At 42.6% G+C, this 15987-nt stretch overlaps 1 protein-coding gene across 1 annotated transcript; it reads left to right on the forward strand.

Moving 5' to 3' along the window:
- Positions 1-8824: 8824 nt before the first annotated feature.
- On the forward strand, positions 8825-15760 carry PLB1 (phospholipase B1). The gene is made up of 5 exons (XM_010289931.1): positions 8825-8938; positions 10280-10384; positions 11402-11497; positions 15009-15083; positions 15539-15760. Exons 2-5 carry the CDS (start codon positions 10343-10345, stop codon positions 15758-15760), a joined length of 435 nt encoding a protein of 144 aa, XP_010288233.1. The 5' UTR covers positions 8825-8938; positions 10280-10342.
- The last annotated feature ends 227 nt before the right edge of the window (positions 15761-15987 follow it).

Here is a 15987-nt window from a genome sequence, read left to right on the forward strand (position 1 = left end):
TACACAGTTACAAGTGTGGGTCAGCTGGTTGTGTAGTTACATACTTAAGTATGTAAATATAGGGGTAGGATGCTGAGAGCAAGTATTGCTTGGTAAGGATTGGAGGTGTCAGGACTGGAAGAGTAAAGGAGCGATTCTTGGGGGGGGTGACATTTTTGGGGGGGGTTGTTGTTGCTGGTTTTTTTTTGTTTTTTTTTTTAACCAAACCTAATTGCTACAAACATGGTCCTGTGTGTCTGGCAGTACTGGATTATTAATATGAGGGAATTCTTTTAGTATTTTGTTAATCTCTCTGGAGTTTATTCAAAATATTGCTGTTGCTGTGATTATCTAATGCAGTGTGTAATGCTACAGAGTCTGAGTGTGGATTAGCATGAACATGGTGAGAGCATTGCACGCATATTCAGTGAAAACACCCCAAATATCTTTGCTATTGCAAAGTGGACAAAGGCAATACATGTCAAAGTGGGTGTGAATCTCAGTATCCATGCTAGAGTGTGATGAAACTGCTTGCTTCGTATGGGCAGAAGTATGGTTGATAAGCGTGTGCACATGTATACATTCTTTTCTTCATCCTTTCTTCTCCCCTTGTATGTATCTGCAGGCATAGATATCTTCAGGAGGGGCTGCCAGAAGTGGTGTAAGAATATATTGGCCATGCACACAGACAAGTTTTGAATGGTAGAGGCAGAGGGTCTTTTCATAATCAGCATTGCAGAATCCCAGATAGGTGGTTAATGAGCATTAATTCAGTCTCTCTAGGCATAACTGAACACAAATGTAGTTTCAGCAAGGTCACGTGGAGCAACTCGGTTGAGGAAATATGCCTTTCTGTGATGGGCAACCCAGCATGTCTATATGAAAAATCACTTCCCCCAGTATGCTCTATTCCCAGTCTGGAGGCATAGTTTCTATCTTAGCTGATGCCCTGCTTGATGTAATGTGAAATCTCCTTTCAGTACTTTCTCTGAATGCTTGTGGTTTATCTCCTTAGTCCTGTTTGAGGATAGTCTTTTTTTTTTTTTTTTTTTTTTTCCTTCCTGGGCTGCTGCAGCAACATATGGTGACAATCAGACAGACATTTGCAAGATTAACCGTACTCAGTGATTTTTGTTCTTTCCTTTTGTAGTATTGGAGGTGATGGGACCTTGGAGACCCAGACTACTTTGCCCAGTGAGTATCCTGGAAAATCAATGTGAGAAAAGCAAAAGGCGAGTATCACTCTGAAAGTAGTCTAAGTGGATACTAGGAAACATCTGGAAATGGTCATGCTTTCCTTGTGAACAGTGAGGGATGCCTACCTATTGTGGATATGAGCAGTTCGTGTGAATCACAGCTGAAACCCAGACTGACCTGACTAGCTGTAAAGTTGATTCAGCCCCTCCGCATCACAGGACCTGCATGTGATTGTATTGTCCTTTTGACAGAAATGATCAGGAGTAAATGTGCTGAAGGTGACAGAAGTTCATGGCAGACCTGCTCCTCCCTTATTTCATTTTGTGCTTTCCAGTGACTGACTGCAATGATTGTGGGCAAATGAAGGGTTATAAAACAATTAGTTGTCCATCTAGAGAAGGTTGTTGACAAAGTTATGGTTCCTTCTGATGATTTCAAGTTGCTACATTGCACTGAAAAAAATCTAAAAATACTATAAAATTCCTTGTCCTAGTGTTCTGTGTAATCGGTCCCTGTAGTTGCCATAGAAACCATCAAGTGGTCAGTGTGACCATAAATGGGAAAGGACTTGGTTCACAATGCTTCATCTATTTGTATGTTATCCATGCTGTGGAGCAGTTTGACACTACCTGACGTTGTTGGTAATAAAATCTGATATGCTTTGACTTGTACCACGCACATTGCTGTGTTTAAAGAAAAGTAGAAGGTGCATTTCATTTATGCATTATAAATGAGACTCTACAAAGAGGTTTCAGACAGCGCTACAGGCAGAGTAACAATAACAGTTTCCAGACATCATGCTTCCCTGTAGTGGGTTTCGGTGATATCTAGGAATGTGAATAAAATTCACTTCTCTGCAATAAGTATTATTATCTTGATGGGTAGCTGGAGGAGTAGGAGGTAGAGGGCCATATTCAGAGCATTTGCTTCTGGTGCATGAAGGAAAGTAACCATGATTACTCTGGCACTCAGATTCAAGGCTTGACCTGTGCATCTCCTGGGCTGCCAGACCCTGGCTCCTTAAGGCCATGGAGAGAAAGAGTTGCAATGCTGAAGTCTGGGCAGTAACTAAAGTCTCCAAGGCAGGTGTGTCTATAGCTTCTGTAAGGTCACAGTGAATGAGGGCAAAACCCGGGTCCATGTTCTCACCACTCGATTGGCTTGCACTTCTGTGGGAGGCAGCACTGCTGGTTGTACCGTGGATGGTTAAGCATTGTGTTTTCTCTTTTTAAGATATCTTGAAAAAATTCAATCCGAACCTCTTTGGCTTCTCCACTGGCAGCTCTAAGGAAACAGCTGGATTCAACGTTGCAGAGAGAGGTGCCACAGCACGGTAAGCACCGTCACAACCAAGAAAGGGCAAAGGGCTGAGAACTGATGGACTGACAGATTATCTTTGATGCGTGTGTTAAGATTGAGTTAATACTGATGACCTACTTGTACTGAGCATGTTTCTGTGATCTGATGGTTTTAATTGGGTTTTTTTTTATTATTTTTTAAAAATTCAGTATTTGGGGAATTTATTTGTATCTTTTTCTAAACTAGGGACAGAGAGAAACTTCCTTTCTTCAGCTGACCTCTGCCCAGAATTTCCAAGCCAATGCCTTAGTTATGCTTCTTATTCTACCAGTACATTTTTCTGACCAGCCTTCAGTATGCAGGTCCCTGATTCACTGTCAAGGCGTATTTGTAATGAGAAAAAATTCATAAGCCTCTCATTTATTCCTTGATTTCTGGGGAATGTGCCTCAAACTAACAAAGAGAAGCCCACTGCTACCCTAATGGCATTAAAAACTATCCGTGTTTGCAGTGCAAAGCAAAAGAACAGAATGAACAGCTGGGAATTAATTCCTTTCTCCTTCTGAAGAAAAACTCTACTAGTCTGTTAAGAAACAAAATGTGTAAGATTTTGTATTGCATACACTGTGCCTTCTCTATGGATACTCCTGGAATTTGCTTCCGACACTTTGTGACACCATTAACAATCACTAAATTTGCTGCAGGAGAGTTTTGGGGTAGCTAGCAAAGCCTGTGTAGCTGCTACATACTTCATGGTGCCCTGAGCAAAGACTCAGAGTGATCAGTATAGTTGTGGGAATGCAAATAATGTAACTGCATTTGTGTAGCTGCTAGAGAGAGACAGGGCTTACTAGCTCAAGCACAGTCTCATGGTAGTATATCAGGACATCAAGTTTCCAGCTGGTGTCTCAGCATGGTTTGTGCTTTGCCCCGTGGACGTTGCATCCTGCCCAGAGTTGGACTGGGACTCTCCAGCCTGGCAGTTGCACAGCGTAAGCAGTATCTTCTAGCCATAAGACAAGCCTTAGGAATTTAAGGCCAGATCAGGAAGGCTGGTTAGGTGCCCAGCTTTTGTGTACACACCAAACTCCACCACTAGATTTCGAAGGGAGTTATGCAACTACACATCTCTGTGCGTCTGCGCATTGGTGGTTTTCTCCAAAAAAAATGCACTTAAGCCAACTCTGAGATGGGAAGTATTTGTCCCAGTTGCCTGCCACTTGGCAGCCATCCTAGCTGAAGCCATTTTAGATCAGATTATTCACTTGTGCAACTGCTGCTGATCTTGGTCATTCTATGTTTACTTGTCCTCTTGAGGCATCAGTTTCCTTGTACCGCTTTCTGCTGATCCTAAGATTCCCTGAAATGAGGAGTGGGAGATCAAGAAGATGATGAGCTTTCAAAGCATGTACCTAAAATGCTTCTGTCCTCTCTCTACAGCAATATGTCAGGCCAAGCATATGAATTGGTGGAGCTAATGAGGAGCAGCTCGGTAAGTGGAACTTGGGCCACCCCTCAGTGCTTCCATGGTATCTGGGAGATGACTTTAATTGATGGGATGTTGAGTAGTGACGAGTGCTTTACTTATGGAAGAAAAGTCAGTGTCCTTGTCTCTGGTGTGCTTTCCAAGATGAATGTGCCAGGAATTAGCCTTTAGGAGATGATAATTTACCTATACAAATCCATGCAGGTAAGGTGCAAACATAAAAGGCAGAGACTAATGTGCAGGGCAGCCAGGAGTTGTAAGGATAGTAGTGAGGAAGAGGAGTGATCTGAAGGCTCTGGGGAGATCACAGGATGGCTTAGTTGAGCAGCAGCATTCAAAGTAGAGGTCGTAAAGGCTGAGTGTAAAATTGCTGGAGCAAGCAACTGGTGACCAACATGAATCACATTCACTTTTGGGTCTGGGAAATGGCAATACTGGGAAGGGGGACAACAGAAGTCTTCCCAGGAGATTAGGCCCTCTGAAACTCTGCTTCTGAACTAGAAGTGATTAATCAGAGGCCAGAAACCTCCGGGTTGGGTGAATCCCTGTCACACCACAAGCTTTTAGGGAATTAGTAGGGGATTTAGCTTTGTGGTCCAGCCTGCTGTGCCAGCTCCACTGAGGGCTACAAAGGACACCAAAAGGGCAACTCACTTTTGATTCGGTGGCTGCTGCTGCAGTTTGGGATGAGGGGAGGAAATCTGTGAGAAAACCAAGGCTTCCCTGCTCCAAGTGTTGGCTGAATTTGAGCGGATGACTGTCTGGATGGGAGCTGTTGGTTCAGAGGGAACACCCTGTAAGGGAATAGGAGTGCCTGGTGCTCCTTGGCTCAGGCTGAATGGGAAGGGAAGGTACTGAATAAGCAGAATTTGTCAAAACATGTGTGTCTCTGTGCCAGCACTCTTGATGGATGCTGCATGCCAGTCCCACTGTCAGTTACTCTGCATTACTGATTGTTTGGCAGAGTGCGAGAGGCTGGCATGGCTCTTCAATAAAATAGTACGTGGCTCTAGAGCTTTGTTTTATTCACTGTTTTTATGCATCTCTTAAAAAGGGGATTGGGGAAGTCCCTGCCACTCTTTGCCTCTTCTTGAAAGGCTTTCTGAGCAAAGTGCTGGTTAAGGGGGAAAATTCAGACCTGTGGGTGATTCCCAGGCCCTTCCTCTATTTGTGGGATCCTTTCACAGATGTTTGTTATGTAAATGCACCACACTAAAAATAGTTGCCTTTGATTCCTTTCTTTGTACTGAACGTTACAAAATGTTTTGATGAGATCCAGCTCTCAGCAGCGCCTATTGTTAGCTTGCGGTGACGTGGATGCTGCAGCTGCTCTTAGATGAGCTCAGTGAAGTCGTCAGCCTCCTGGACTCTTCTATTTTAATCCAGCTGTCTGTTCCCTGGGGCACCCCTCGCCCCTCCTGGCCATGGGGTAATACTTGCCTAGCTGGCAGAGATCCCCAGCAGCTCCAGTTCCACAGCTCCGTGAGTCACTCCAGCATTCACTCCCACATCTCTTCGTCCACACGCTGCCTGCGTTCAGCCATGGCTGGCAAATCTCTCCTGTCCATCCCTGTCCTGAAGCTAACACTCATTTAGGCACGCTTGCTGCCACAGACAGGTTTCTATGCTCAGCTACCCTGACAGATCTTGCCTGCTGAAGGGGATTTCCTTACAAAAGCCAAGGTGAATTGCAGCTAGACTAGCAAAAACAGTTCATATTTTCCCCCTGGACAAATGCTTTTCTTGCGCAGTCTTAACTCAGCATGCCTCCTTTCTCTGTTCTGCCATGCCGTCTGTACCCCACTTGGCCCCATTTGTGAATGTTACCTCTGCATGCCGAAGCAATGGATGCTGCAATCTGTTTCTTTTTATGTGCCACTAGGAAATTAATTTCAAGGAAGATTGGAAGCTCATCACTATCCTCGTTGGAGGCAACGACCTATGCCAGTACTGCTTGGACAAGGTTTGTATCTCTGAATTAGGCATGCTCATCCAGGCACTTGGCAAGTGACCAGCCCTGCAAATTTAACCTTTCTCAGTGAGCCAAAAATCCTCTTTGTTTAAAAATCACTTAGAAGTCCTGTTCCTTTCATCTCTACTGTATCAAAAACAAATGCACAGTTTTTAATATTGGGGCACTGTAGCTCTGGAATAATCCATCATTTAAGAACCAGCAACCTGCCCCATATTGAACAAGGATAAACTGAAGTGCTCTTCCAGCTTAACTGGACAAAGGAATCAAGACAGCATGGTGTCTTAGGCATGTTGTTATGGGGACACAAGTGAAGTTTTATTCAGGAAAGCATCTCCATGCAATAATCACTGAGGAAGCCTGATTCTTGCTTCAGAGTGACACCAAAAGAAGTAACATCAGTTTATAGTGAAAAAGATGTCTTTTATCTAGCTATCAGTGGTCATCCCCTCTGAAAAGGTTCTTGTGGCACAGACTGGGAGTCTGGACCCCAGATCATTGAAATGACTGGGGACTGTTCTCTCTGTTTTGCTGCTGCTTGGAGCTTTTGCCCCCCACAGCTATACCTCTATACCTACAGCCACAAAGTCGTTTTGCCTATGGGTTTTGTGGGGCCTGACTGCTTCCATATAAATTTCCCCGGATTGGCAGTTTAAAAAAAGAAGTATCGCCCTGTTCATAAGGCAAACTAGTCTGGTCTGGGTCCCATAAAAGACAATGTGAAATCCAAGTATTTGATTTATGTAGTCATTCATCAGGCAAAGACTCTGCCAAGAACTATTATGTACCTCAGGATTTTCTACAGAGATTAAGGGAATATATTAACAACATAGAAACACAAGCACTATATAACCTGTTGCGCATATGGCAATAAACCTCTTGATCTGAAAACATATATGCCAACAAAGGCAAAAAGGAACATTGAGCTGGTATATCTTCTCATGGACCACCTTGCAACTAACAAGTCTGTGGACTCCTTTGCTCGAGTGAACTTCTTGGTTCCTGAAAGAAGACTGATCCTTTTTTTTTTTTTTTTTTTTTTAAATTACACAGGAAACTTATTCAGTGCGAAAGTATGTAAAGCATCTTCAGGACACTCTGGATATTTTCTATAAGGAGGTAAGCTTTTAAGATACCGTAAAAAGATATGTTTCTGGCAAGCACAGAGATGTTTTTCTCACCTCTGATAGACTGTCAGTGATTCTGTTTCATACGAGGTCATCTTCCAAATAACTGGAGTCAGACTGCTCCTCAGCGCTGCATTTCAACAACTGTATTAGATAATGTCCTGAGAAAGTGGGCTGTAGTTTCAGGAAAACTGTGCGCTTCACAGCACTTTTGCTGTGGACCAAACACAGAATGACCCTACTGCCAGTTTTGATGGCTAAACCAACTGTACAAAGTTTCATTTACCCTAGAGAAAACAGAAATGCCCCAAGGAGTGAAGCAGCATTTCAGCTAGCTTGTACTAGCTGCTGGGAATTTTTTGGCTGACATCCACTGTATGTCTCCCTCCCCCTCCCTTTAAACATAATCCTTGCACGTGCCATTGGTTGCCGTCGGTGCAGTTTGCACTGACTCCCTGACCTACGGATGGTACTTCTTTCTCACTTTGTAGTGGTATCATGTTCTGTGATTTGGTATGTCTGGTTATTATAATCCCTGCAGCTCCCAAGAGTCTTTGTCAACATGGTGGAGATACTAGAGATTTCTGGACTGCGTCAGATCACAGCAAGCTCTTCGGGGTGCGCTTTGATAGCAAAGTAAGTGAGCAAAACAGGTCTTTGCCTTTAAAGTGCTACTTTTTTGGATCAATCTAAATTGCTTCTACGGGAGGGCATCCACACTGAGGTTTCCAAGTTCACTTTCATTGCTGCCTTTACTTGATGCACTAGTTCCCATCAACTTTCTACTAGTTCTTCCAATACTTCAGCTAAAAGGCATGCACCTGTAGATAGCAGTCATCCCTTTTCTTCTCAGCTCTAAGTCGGCATGTCACAGCGCAAGTCACCATATAATTGCTGTACTACTGAACTTCAAAGCCTTTTTTGCCCAGCCATTCCCCACTCAGCAGCACAGGCTGACATCCCTGACACCTCTCCTTGTATTCAGTGCTGCATTACCTATGGTGCAGGCTGGGCTGCATACAGCTGAGTGCACAGCCAGGAACTGCTTTTCACACCTAATGGAGGAGACCAAAGTCCAAACTCAAAGAAGATTGAGGGATCTGTTTTAGAAAGCAGCAGTGCCTTTACAGGAGTCAGTGTGGACATGAAAAGGCTCTTTAGTGGAGAAAGGTATAACAAAGACCAGTGGTTAGAAGCTGATGCCTAATGACTTCAAATTAAGTTGCACACAGATTTTTAATAATAGAAGCAATTAACTACTGGAACACACTAGAAGGGAAAATAGTGAATTGACTGGATTGCTTGATGTCTTCATATTCATTCCAGGCACATTCTTAGAGGATGCATTTCAGTGAAGCACAAGTTATTACCTCTTGATATGGGGGTAACAATGAAACACAGTGGTCTGAGGGGTCAGACTACATGAACAATTTTTATTTTCTATCTTTAAACCCCCATATTTCTGAAACTCTGCTGTAAGCCTATATGTAGGGGTTTTTTTATTCTAACATGTCATTTCCTGCTAATGTGTGGCATACTGAACACTTGTGTCTGACTCAGAGTTGCGGATCCTGCAGGTCTTACTGGCTGACAGGTGTTCACTTTGAAAACTAAGTCAATAGGGATTTTTTTTTTCCTGAGGTATCTGTCCACATCTAAGCTAATGAGGTGGCTCTCCTCCTGCACATGAACTTTGAGTACCTACCCTGAGCTTCTTGAAACAGACACATATTGCTGAAGAATTGCAATAGGCTATTCCAAGTTGGCTTTTAATTCTAGTATTTCTTTTGTTGAAGGAATGTTTGTCCATGTTTCTTAAACCCTGAAGAAAACTCTTCCGAACTACAAGAAATTAAGAGAGTTAACAGAGATTTTCAGGTAATACCTTGATTCTGTAACTGGTCATCTTGTGTCTCTTTTTATATCTCTTTACAGAAAGCTTCCCTTTCTCTCATGCATATCCTCAGCAGGACGGGGCGGGGGGGGTGACTGGGCAAAAGCTTGGCTACAGTCTAACTAAACCCCTACCCAGCTAACCAGTTAGCAGCAGTGCAAGTCTTTCCACACTGCCTTATAATTTGACCTTGATTCTGAGCTGGGAGCAGACTGAGACTGGTTCTGTTTCCAGTTGCTGTTTCAACAGCTGAAAAAATGTTACTGGTGATGATTGTTTTCTTGATATGTGTTTGTCCATTATGAATCCAATGAATAGCTCACGTGAATTAACATGTCACTGCAAGGGTGACAAATTACCTTCCATCAGCTGTTTTGTGGTAACTCTTAGCAGAGAAAATGAACTAAACCAACCTGATATTCCTTTCTATTGTTACGGGCTGAGAGCGTGCACACAGATAGCTTACCATGGGTCCGCTTGCTATCTGAGAGTAACTTCTCATAGCCTCAGGCATAAGATTCACTCAAATTTAACAAAGGCTATAAATAGCTATTGGAGCAGAAGGTTTTTCCCATCACTATTCCTGTGAATACAAGAATCACTGTATCAGTTCACATTATGTTCTCCAGTCCTCCATTCTGGCTCTGGCAGTAGGTGTTGTCTGATTAATCAGACAATGCTCAAAAAGTCCACCTTGGAGAATACTTGTATAAACCTATCCAGGGGGTGTTTTCCTTAGCTAAGGAAGTGCGGTTAGGAATGGTTTGAGATATGACCAGGAGCATTAGAATTTATACCCATAAACTGGCATGTAACAATGAGATGTTTTTATTATCTGTGTTGAATGTCTAGTGCCATAGTTTTCAAAAGTGGCGGGTGATTTTTTCAATGCTTAAGTGTTCTTTTACTTCAAGCACACCTTTCTAAAAAATCAAGTGCACTTCAGTCTCAAGTTGGCCTTCTGGACTTTTTTGTCACTTCTAAAAATTTTGCCCTTATGCCTCTTTTTTTTAATTCTCTGTAAATTTTAATCTCATTGTGATTGTGCAGCACTGATTTCTATAAGGGAAGGTACAAACTAGGTTTTTTTAATTAAGCAAATTATCCTAGTTTCTGAGCATTTTCCTCATGAAAATCTCTTCATGAATCAAATGATTCTCTTAGTTGTCCTCTGGACTGCTTTAAACTATTCAGCTGGATTTATACTAATAATTTATGGCTTCCTACATTGAAAGAAGTGTAATACACATGTTTTTGATAGCTGACAAATGTTAGATGAACCTTGTAAGTAACATTTCTGTTTCCAACCATGCACCTCCATACAGGCTGAAGCCTTACAGCTGATCAACAGTGGTCGGTATGAGGAGCGTGAGGACTTTGCAGTTGTCATGCAGCCATTTTTCCGAAACAGCTTGTTGCCCTTGGATAGTGTGAGTCCTGGTTTTCTTTCCCATTATGCAAGGACCAGTATCTTGATTTCCCTAAGCCAGTAAGATCCATGCCACAAGGACTGTGTTCTCTTCGCACAGTCTAGCGGCACAGGGTGGAAAAATTAAAATGGCTTTAGGAAACATTTGTAGTGTGCACACATTAAACCTAAGTACCCTCTGGCTTCGTCTAAACTGCATGTTGTTTCCCCTGTTGGGGGCTTGGTTGGCATTCACCACAATTTTCTTCTGATCTAGGTTATGAAATACATTCAGGTTTCCTTCACACGGAGACCAGCACTTGCATTCCCCACTCATCCCAGCCTGGAAACAGAAAGCGACCTTTGAAGCCAAACTCTGATTCTCCTTCTCTTCTCCAGCCCTAGCATTATGTATGCTGTGTAGTTAGGGATACAAATATTTAGCATGAATCCTGGTCAAAACCACTCAGTTTTGCATAATACTGATCGTTTTGTCATATCATCCCCATTTCGTTCTGGCAGCCTTCAAGTCCAAAGAAAGGTAACCATGCAGGTAGTGATGAGGCAGATTCTTCCTCAGACAGACATTTGCCACAGCTGGACAAACCCACAGTTTTTAATGTTTCCTGAAATTCAACACAAGTTTTAACACCTGAAAGTTTATAAGGCTGAGTTATGGAAGTTTAACAAGCAAGAATAAGCAGTTTTCTATCAGTTCTGTACAAGGTGGAGTGGGGGTCAATGGTAGTATCCGTGTAAGAGCTGTGACTGTTGGCTTAATGATAAGTTTAGGTTTGTTATGAAAATTGTTGTGTGAAGTTGAGCAGGCTGTACTACACAGAAGGTCTCAAGATGCAGTAATCGGCCCACAGTTAGGAGTAACTAAGTTTATCTGCAGTGTCAAAATATGAGCATATGCCTTTAGGAAGATACCAAAATTGTGAAGTGGCTATGCCAAGTACCATGCACTATTAGGTATGATATGTCAGATCTCAAAGGTTGAAATGTGCTAAGAAATACATTTTTGCTTTTATCACAGAATGGCAAGCCAGATCTGAGTTTCTTTGCTGCAGACTGCTTTCATTTCAATGTAAGAGGCTACGCTGAGATGGCCATGGCTCTCTGGAATAATATGGTAAGCAGTTAAGACCTAGATCCCTATGTGTTTGTGGCAGCAGTCCCTACAAAAGATCATGAGGAAGGTGTCTGAAGCAAAACAGTAAGCAGGAAATAGAACTGATATCCTAACAACACGGGGGGTGCTCAACTCTGAGACCCTTCTCAGTCTGCATTGCTTAGGAACACAATCCAAAGCGATCACCTTGCATGAAACAGTGTAAGTCTTCGCTCATTCAAAATGAGAACTCCTGAGAGTCTTAATGTAATGAAAAATTCCCTTCTCATTTGGTAAATAACTTGCATTAAAGCAAAAAAATCAACCCAGTTAAACATTCAGTCTTGTAGTTTCCTGAAAATGTCTGTTGAATGAGCTTGCCCTTCTTCAGTAAATTGTTAGATTTATTAGGAAAACATACATGTGATTGAATTTTTGCTGCCATTAATAGTGTGGACATGTTGTAACACCCACTCTGGAATCTGAAACAATTCTAGTAGAGTCACTGAAACTAATGGGCTGAAATCACACCTATGATGCCTTTGTTTGCAGTCACATTGATTTTGTCATTTTGTGGGAAACGATAGCTTTTGAATAGTGCTGGAAGAGTGTGTAAGAGGAACATGCTGGACTTGATAACTCCAAGGTCACAGTTACTTTCAGAACGACGATGTTTCCCATGGTGGAAGGAAGACTGGCATTTTCATGCCACAGTGACATGTCTTCCTCTTGTCTCATAAACACCAGTACACAAACATACTGTGGTAGCAGCAATCCTGTATCCTAGCTTGTACAAGAAACAAGCATAAATGGAGCAGAATTTCTTTTCAGTTTAAGTAAAAGTTTGAGCAAGATAAGAAACTTACAGGATGCTGCAGAATGAACTTGAGCAGAAGGACTGGGCAATACAGGACAGAAATCTGTGCAATTGCCCAGCAGAGCATATGAGCTGTAGGTCCAGCATTATAGAAAGCAGTAGACGTACAGAGCATGCACGTGCTCTGAGTAATTGATTTGAACATGCACAGCAAATCTGCCTGATTTCTGTTAGGCTTCCCTGTCTGGGACTCCAGATGACAGCAGTCTGGTAGGCTTCATTGTGCGGTAGCTCAAACAGGGCTAATGGTGGCCCAGAAACTCCAGGCAAATGTACAAAACGTTCAAACTGAGCATGGCTGCAGGTTTCAAGAAGAAAAAGAGATGGTACCTGGACATATGGTAGCCTTAAATTTGGTTTCTGTTGCCACGTGGTGTTTCTATTTGCCATTACTCATTCCTGAATCACCATCAGTCCTTCTTCTATGCCACCAGAGTTTTATTCTGTCTGGACTGTCACTCATTTCCTGCGCATGTAAGGATATTGACACAAAGCTTTCTACTGGGGTGGTGGGGATCAGGTTCTTACTGATGCAAAGTGCAACTATTCCCTCCTGCAGAGATCTGACTGTGCCAACTGAAGATTTTACTCTTTACTATTTAAATCTAGTTCTTGTAACATATCCCTGCTTTTCACTCACAGCCCATGTACGGCGAGGCTGTGCAAGCTTACTGTAAGGCTGTATTGTTTCCCCGTTCCCTGAAAAGCTCAGCAGGCTGTAGGCTTACGGCCAAATGACATGGATTCTTGTCAGTACACATAAAGGGCCAGACTGTGCCTGGCTGCTACGTGGGTCTGCAGGGATGGGGATGGTTTAAGGAGCCTTTTCCTCACCATGATGTTCTTTGCTCTTTTTGCTTCATGCAAAGCAAAGCATGCTCGTGCTCTATGAAGTCAGAGGACTCTATAGCCTTAGGGCCCCCCACTGGTCCCAAATCCACCTCATTAGTCCCCTGGCCCAGGAGAAGAGCACATAAGACAGTGTGTTTAGCTTGTGTTCTGCTTCCATGTGTGCCACATGCAAACATCCTCTAGAGAGGAGCTGTACATTTCTTCCAGAAGTTGCCCTGTTCACTCATGGACGTGGGGATGCTGTCATCTTCAAAGCTCAGAAGCTAATGCTCCTGAGGAATGGATGGCATAGAGATGAACAAGCATGGCTGGCTGCAGAATTTTGCACCTTATCATCCTTTTTCTGGGCTCTGCGCCAGACTCCTTCCCAAGTGCCCTGGCACTGGGACTATTATAATTATCTACAAATAACCAGTCGTACTGCAGACAGAACGCTACAGGATATGAGCCGCACATCTTACAAATAACTACATCAGAATTTGAGCTGTTCCCTATAAGATAAAACAAACTACTAAATTCAGTTTTCACGACATTAGCTGAGGGGCAAGCCAAGTTATTAGGACTCATATAAGAGTCCAGCAGGACCCCACGACAATCAGCAAAACTTTTTATTCTGTTTTGCTTCTTATCTTCTCTCCACTTGTTAGCTTTCCTCCCTTCCCTAGTCATGTTTTGCCATGGTTCATCTCTCTCTTTTCATTTTTCAGTCTCTACTTCCTTTTTTTTTTTTTAACTGAACTAGAGAGAGAAAGTATTCCCAGTATTTCCATATGGGAATTTTTATGAATAGAATTTGTTTTCTCTGTGTTGTGCTGCGCTTGTTGTGGTTATGTTTCTCTCCAGCATACAGTTGAAACTTTAATCACTCCAGGACAGTAAATGCACATATAGACAATAGCAGAAGCAACAGCAGTCCTCGGTGCTGTATTCCCAGAAGTGCTGGATGACAACTCAGCGGTTCTCTACGGGCCAATCCTGAAGTCATTGCTTCAGGCATGTCCATACACAGTTGTAAACACTTCAGTTAACATGACTGAGCAAGCCTCTACTCGTTAGCTTAACTATGGTAACCGACGGTATGTGCACTCCTAGCCAACCACAGATGCTATGCCATTAACTTGGACATATTTTGTTTTGGGTTTGAAATGGACTCGGGGTGAGTCCATTGCAACTTAGCTGACAACTGATAATATAAAAGGCTCTATTTAACTCACTTCTTGCAATCTTGCCAACCTAGCCTCAGCTAAAACTCAGGGAATTTCTTGTTTGAGTAAAGACTGCAAAGGTTGGCACCGTCTCATCCTGTCTCTATAACTACATCACTTCTGAAGTCACTTTCATCACTGTGACACCTAAGCATCTTTCTTTCAGTAACGTGCTAAGTAACATGACTAACATCAGTCACGTGTTGGGTTTTTTTTGTTCTTTGTGGTTTATAGTGTCATTTGATATGTGTAAGTGGGAGAAGTGGGTGTATAGTGAACTACTTTGTTTTAGTAGAATATTTAAAGTATGTGGTATTCAGAGTTATTTTCTCTTCCACTCAGTGCAAAAGGAGGAAAAGCTTCTCCTGTTCCTTGCTTCCCAAAGGAGTTTTTCTGCAGGCAGTACATCAGATTCTCAATGTCTTCAGTTCATGAGTGTTAAAATGTTTGGAAACTTTCCTGTGACGCACCTTCTACTGCATTTCTTCATTGCTGCAAGCACCAAAAGATTGGATAAAAAGTTGTAACCACCCAAATCAGGAGAGTCTGAGAAGGAAAAAAATCATCATTATGTTTACTATTGCTTTTCTCTCTTCAGTTGGAGCCAGTTGGTGAAAAGCAGACTTACAACAACTTTACCCATGACAGATCAAAACTCAAGTGTCCAAACCCAGTAAGTAAAGGCCAAGATGTCCATACTCTCCATTAACAACTTTCATTTTTCTCCTTTCTTCTTATTGGTAAAGCTCTTTGAAAGAGTATCTTTGTGAAGGCTTTCAATAGCTAAAATACACTTCTAATTTATTATACCCAGGAAAATCTTAAAATTTAACGCAAAAAAAATCGTCCTCATTGCAGTGGAAAGCCTCTCATTTGTCTGCAGCAAACAAATTTGGAAAGGATGTCATCACTTCTGATTCTGAGATGGCTTCTTTTTTTGTTCTAGGAACTTTGAAAGGGCAATGGGGTAGGAAAGAGTTTGGGCTAAGACAGACAGAAGGCAGAAACAGCTGATAGTCTGTCTAAAGACTGACAGTTCCTCTCTGGGAAAGGGGTGATGGCATATGGTCTGAAATGCTGCCTGTTGAGTGGTCTGTGGTCAGTAAAACCTTTACTCTCCCTCTGTAGGAGAAACCTTTTCTTTCCACACTGAGAAATAGTGGATTCAGAAATTCAGATCTCAAGTCGGAGAAAACCAAACTATCAGTCCCCTACTGGGCTGTCATTGTGGCTGCAGTTGCTGGAGTCCTGGCGGGTTCTTTACTTATCTGGGTTGTGTCGGGAAGAAGAGCCAAGAGGCATCAACATGAGATCGACACAGAAAAGAACATTAAAACGACATCTCTGTAAAGCAAGTGGAACAAACGCCCGTCTCTGCTGAGGCTGCTCTCTGCTGTGACACAGAGCGCAGCAGAATAAAAAAACCTGTTCGATATGAATAAAGCTTTTTGGTTTAGCCAGGGATTTTGGGGCCCAATAATCTTGATCAGAAACATGCTGTAGAGTCAGCTTCTGCAGATCAGTCAATTGGAGGATGAAGTTCAAAGTGTTAAAGCTTTTTCATTCTGGGATGCAAT

Source organism: Phaethon lepturus, unplaced genomic scaffold (genome assembly GCF_000687285.1).
Source record: "Phaethon lepturus isolate BGI_N335 unplaced genomic scaffold, ASM68728v1 scaffold11636, whole genome shotgun sequence".
Lineage (NCBI taxonomy): Eukaryota > Metazoa > Chordata > Aves > Phaethontiformes > Phaethontidae > Phaethon > Phaethon lepturus.

Bases quoted from the DNA above. Each gene is read 5' to 3' on its own strand.
- PLB1 (XM_010289931.1), top strand. From the start codon at position 10,343: ATGCAGCCATTTTTCCGAAACAGCTTGTTGCCCTTGGATAGT. The intron at 10,385-11,401 runs GTGAGTCCTGGT...CTTTTATCACAG, and splicing joins GCTTGTTGCCCTTGGATAGT to AATGGCAAGCCAGATCTGAG. The intron at 11,498-15,008 runs GTAAGCAGTTAA...TTCTCTCTTCAG, and splicing joins TGGCTCTCTGGAATAATATG to TTGGAGCCAGTTGGTGAAAA.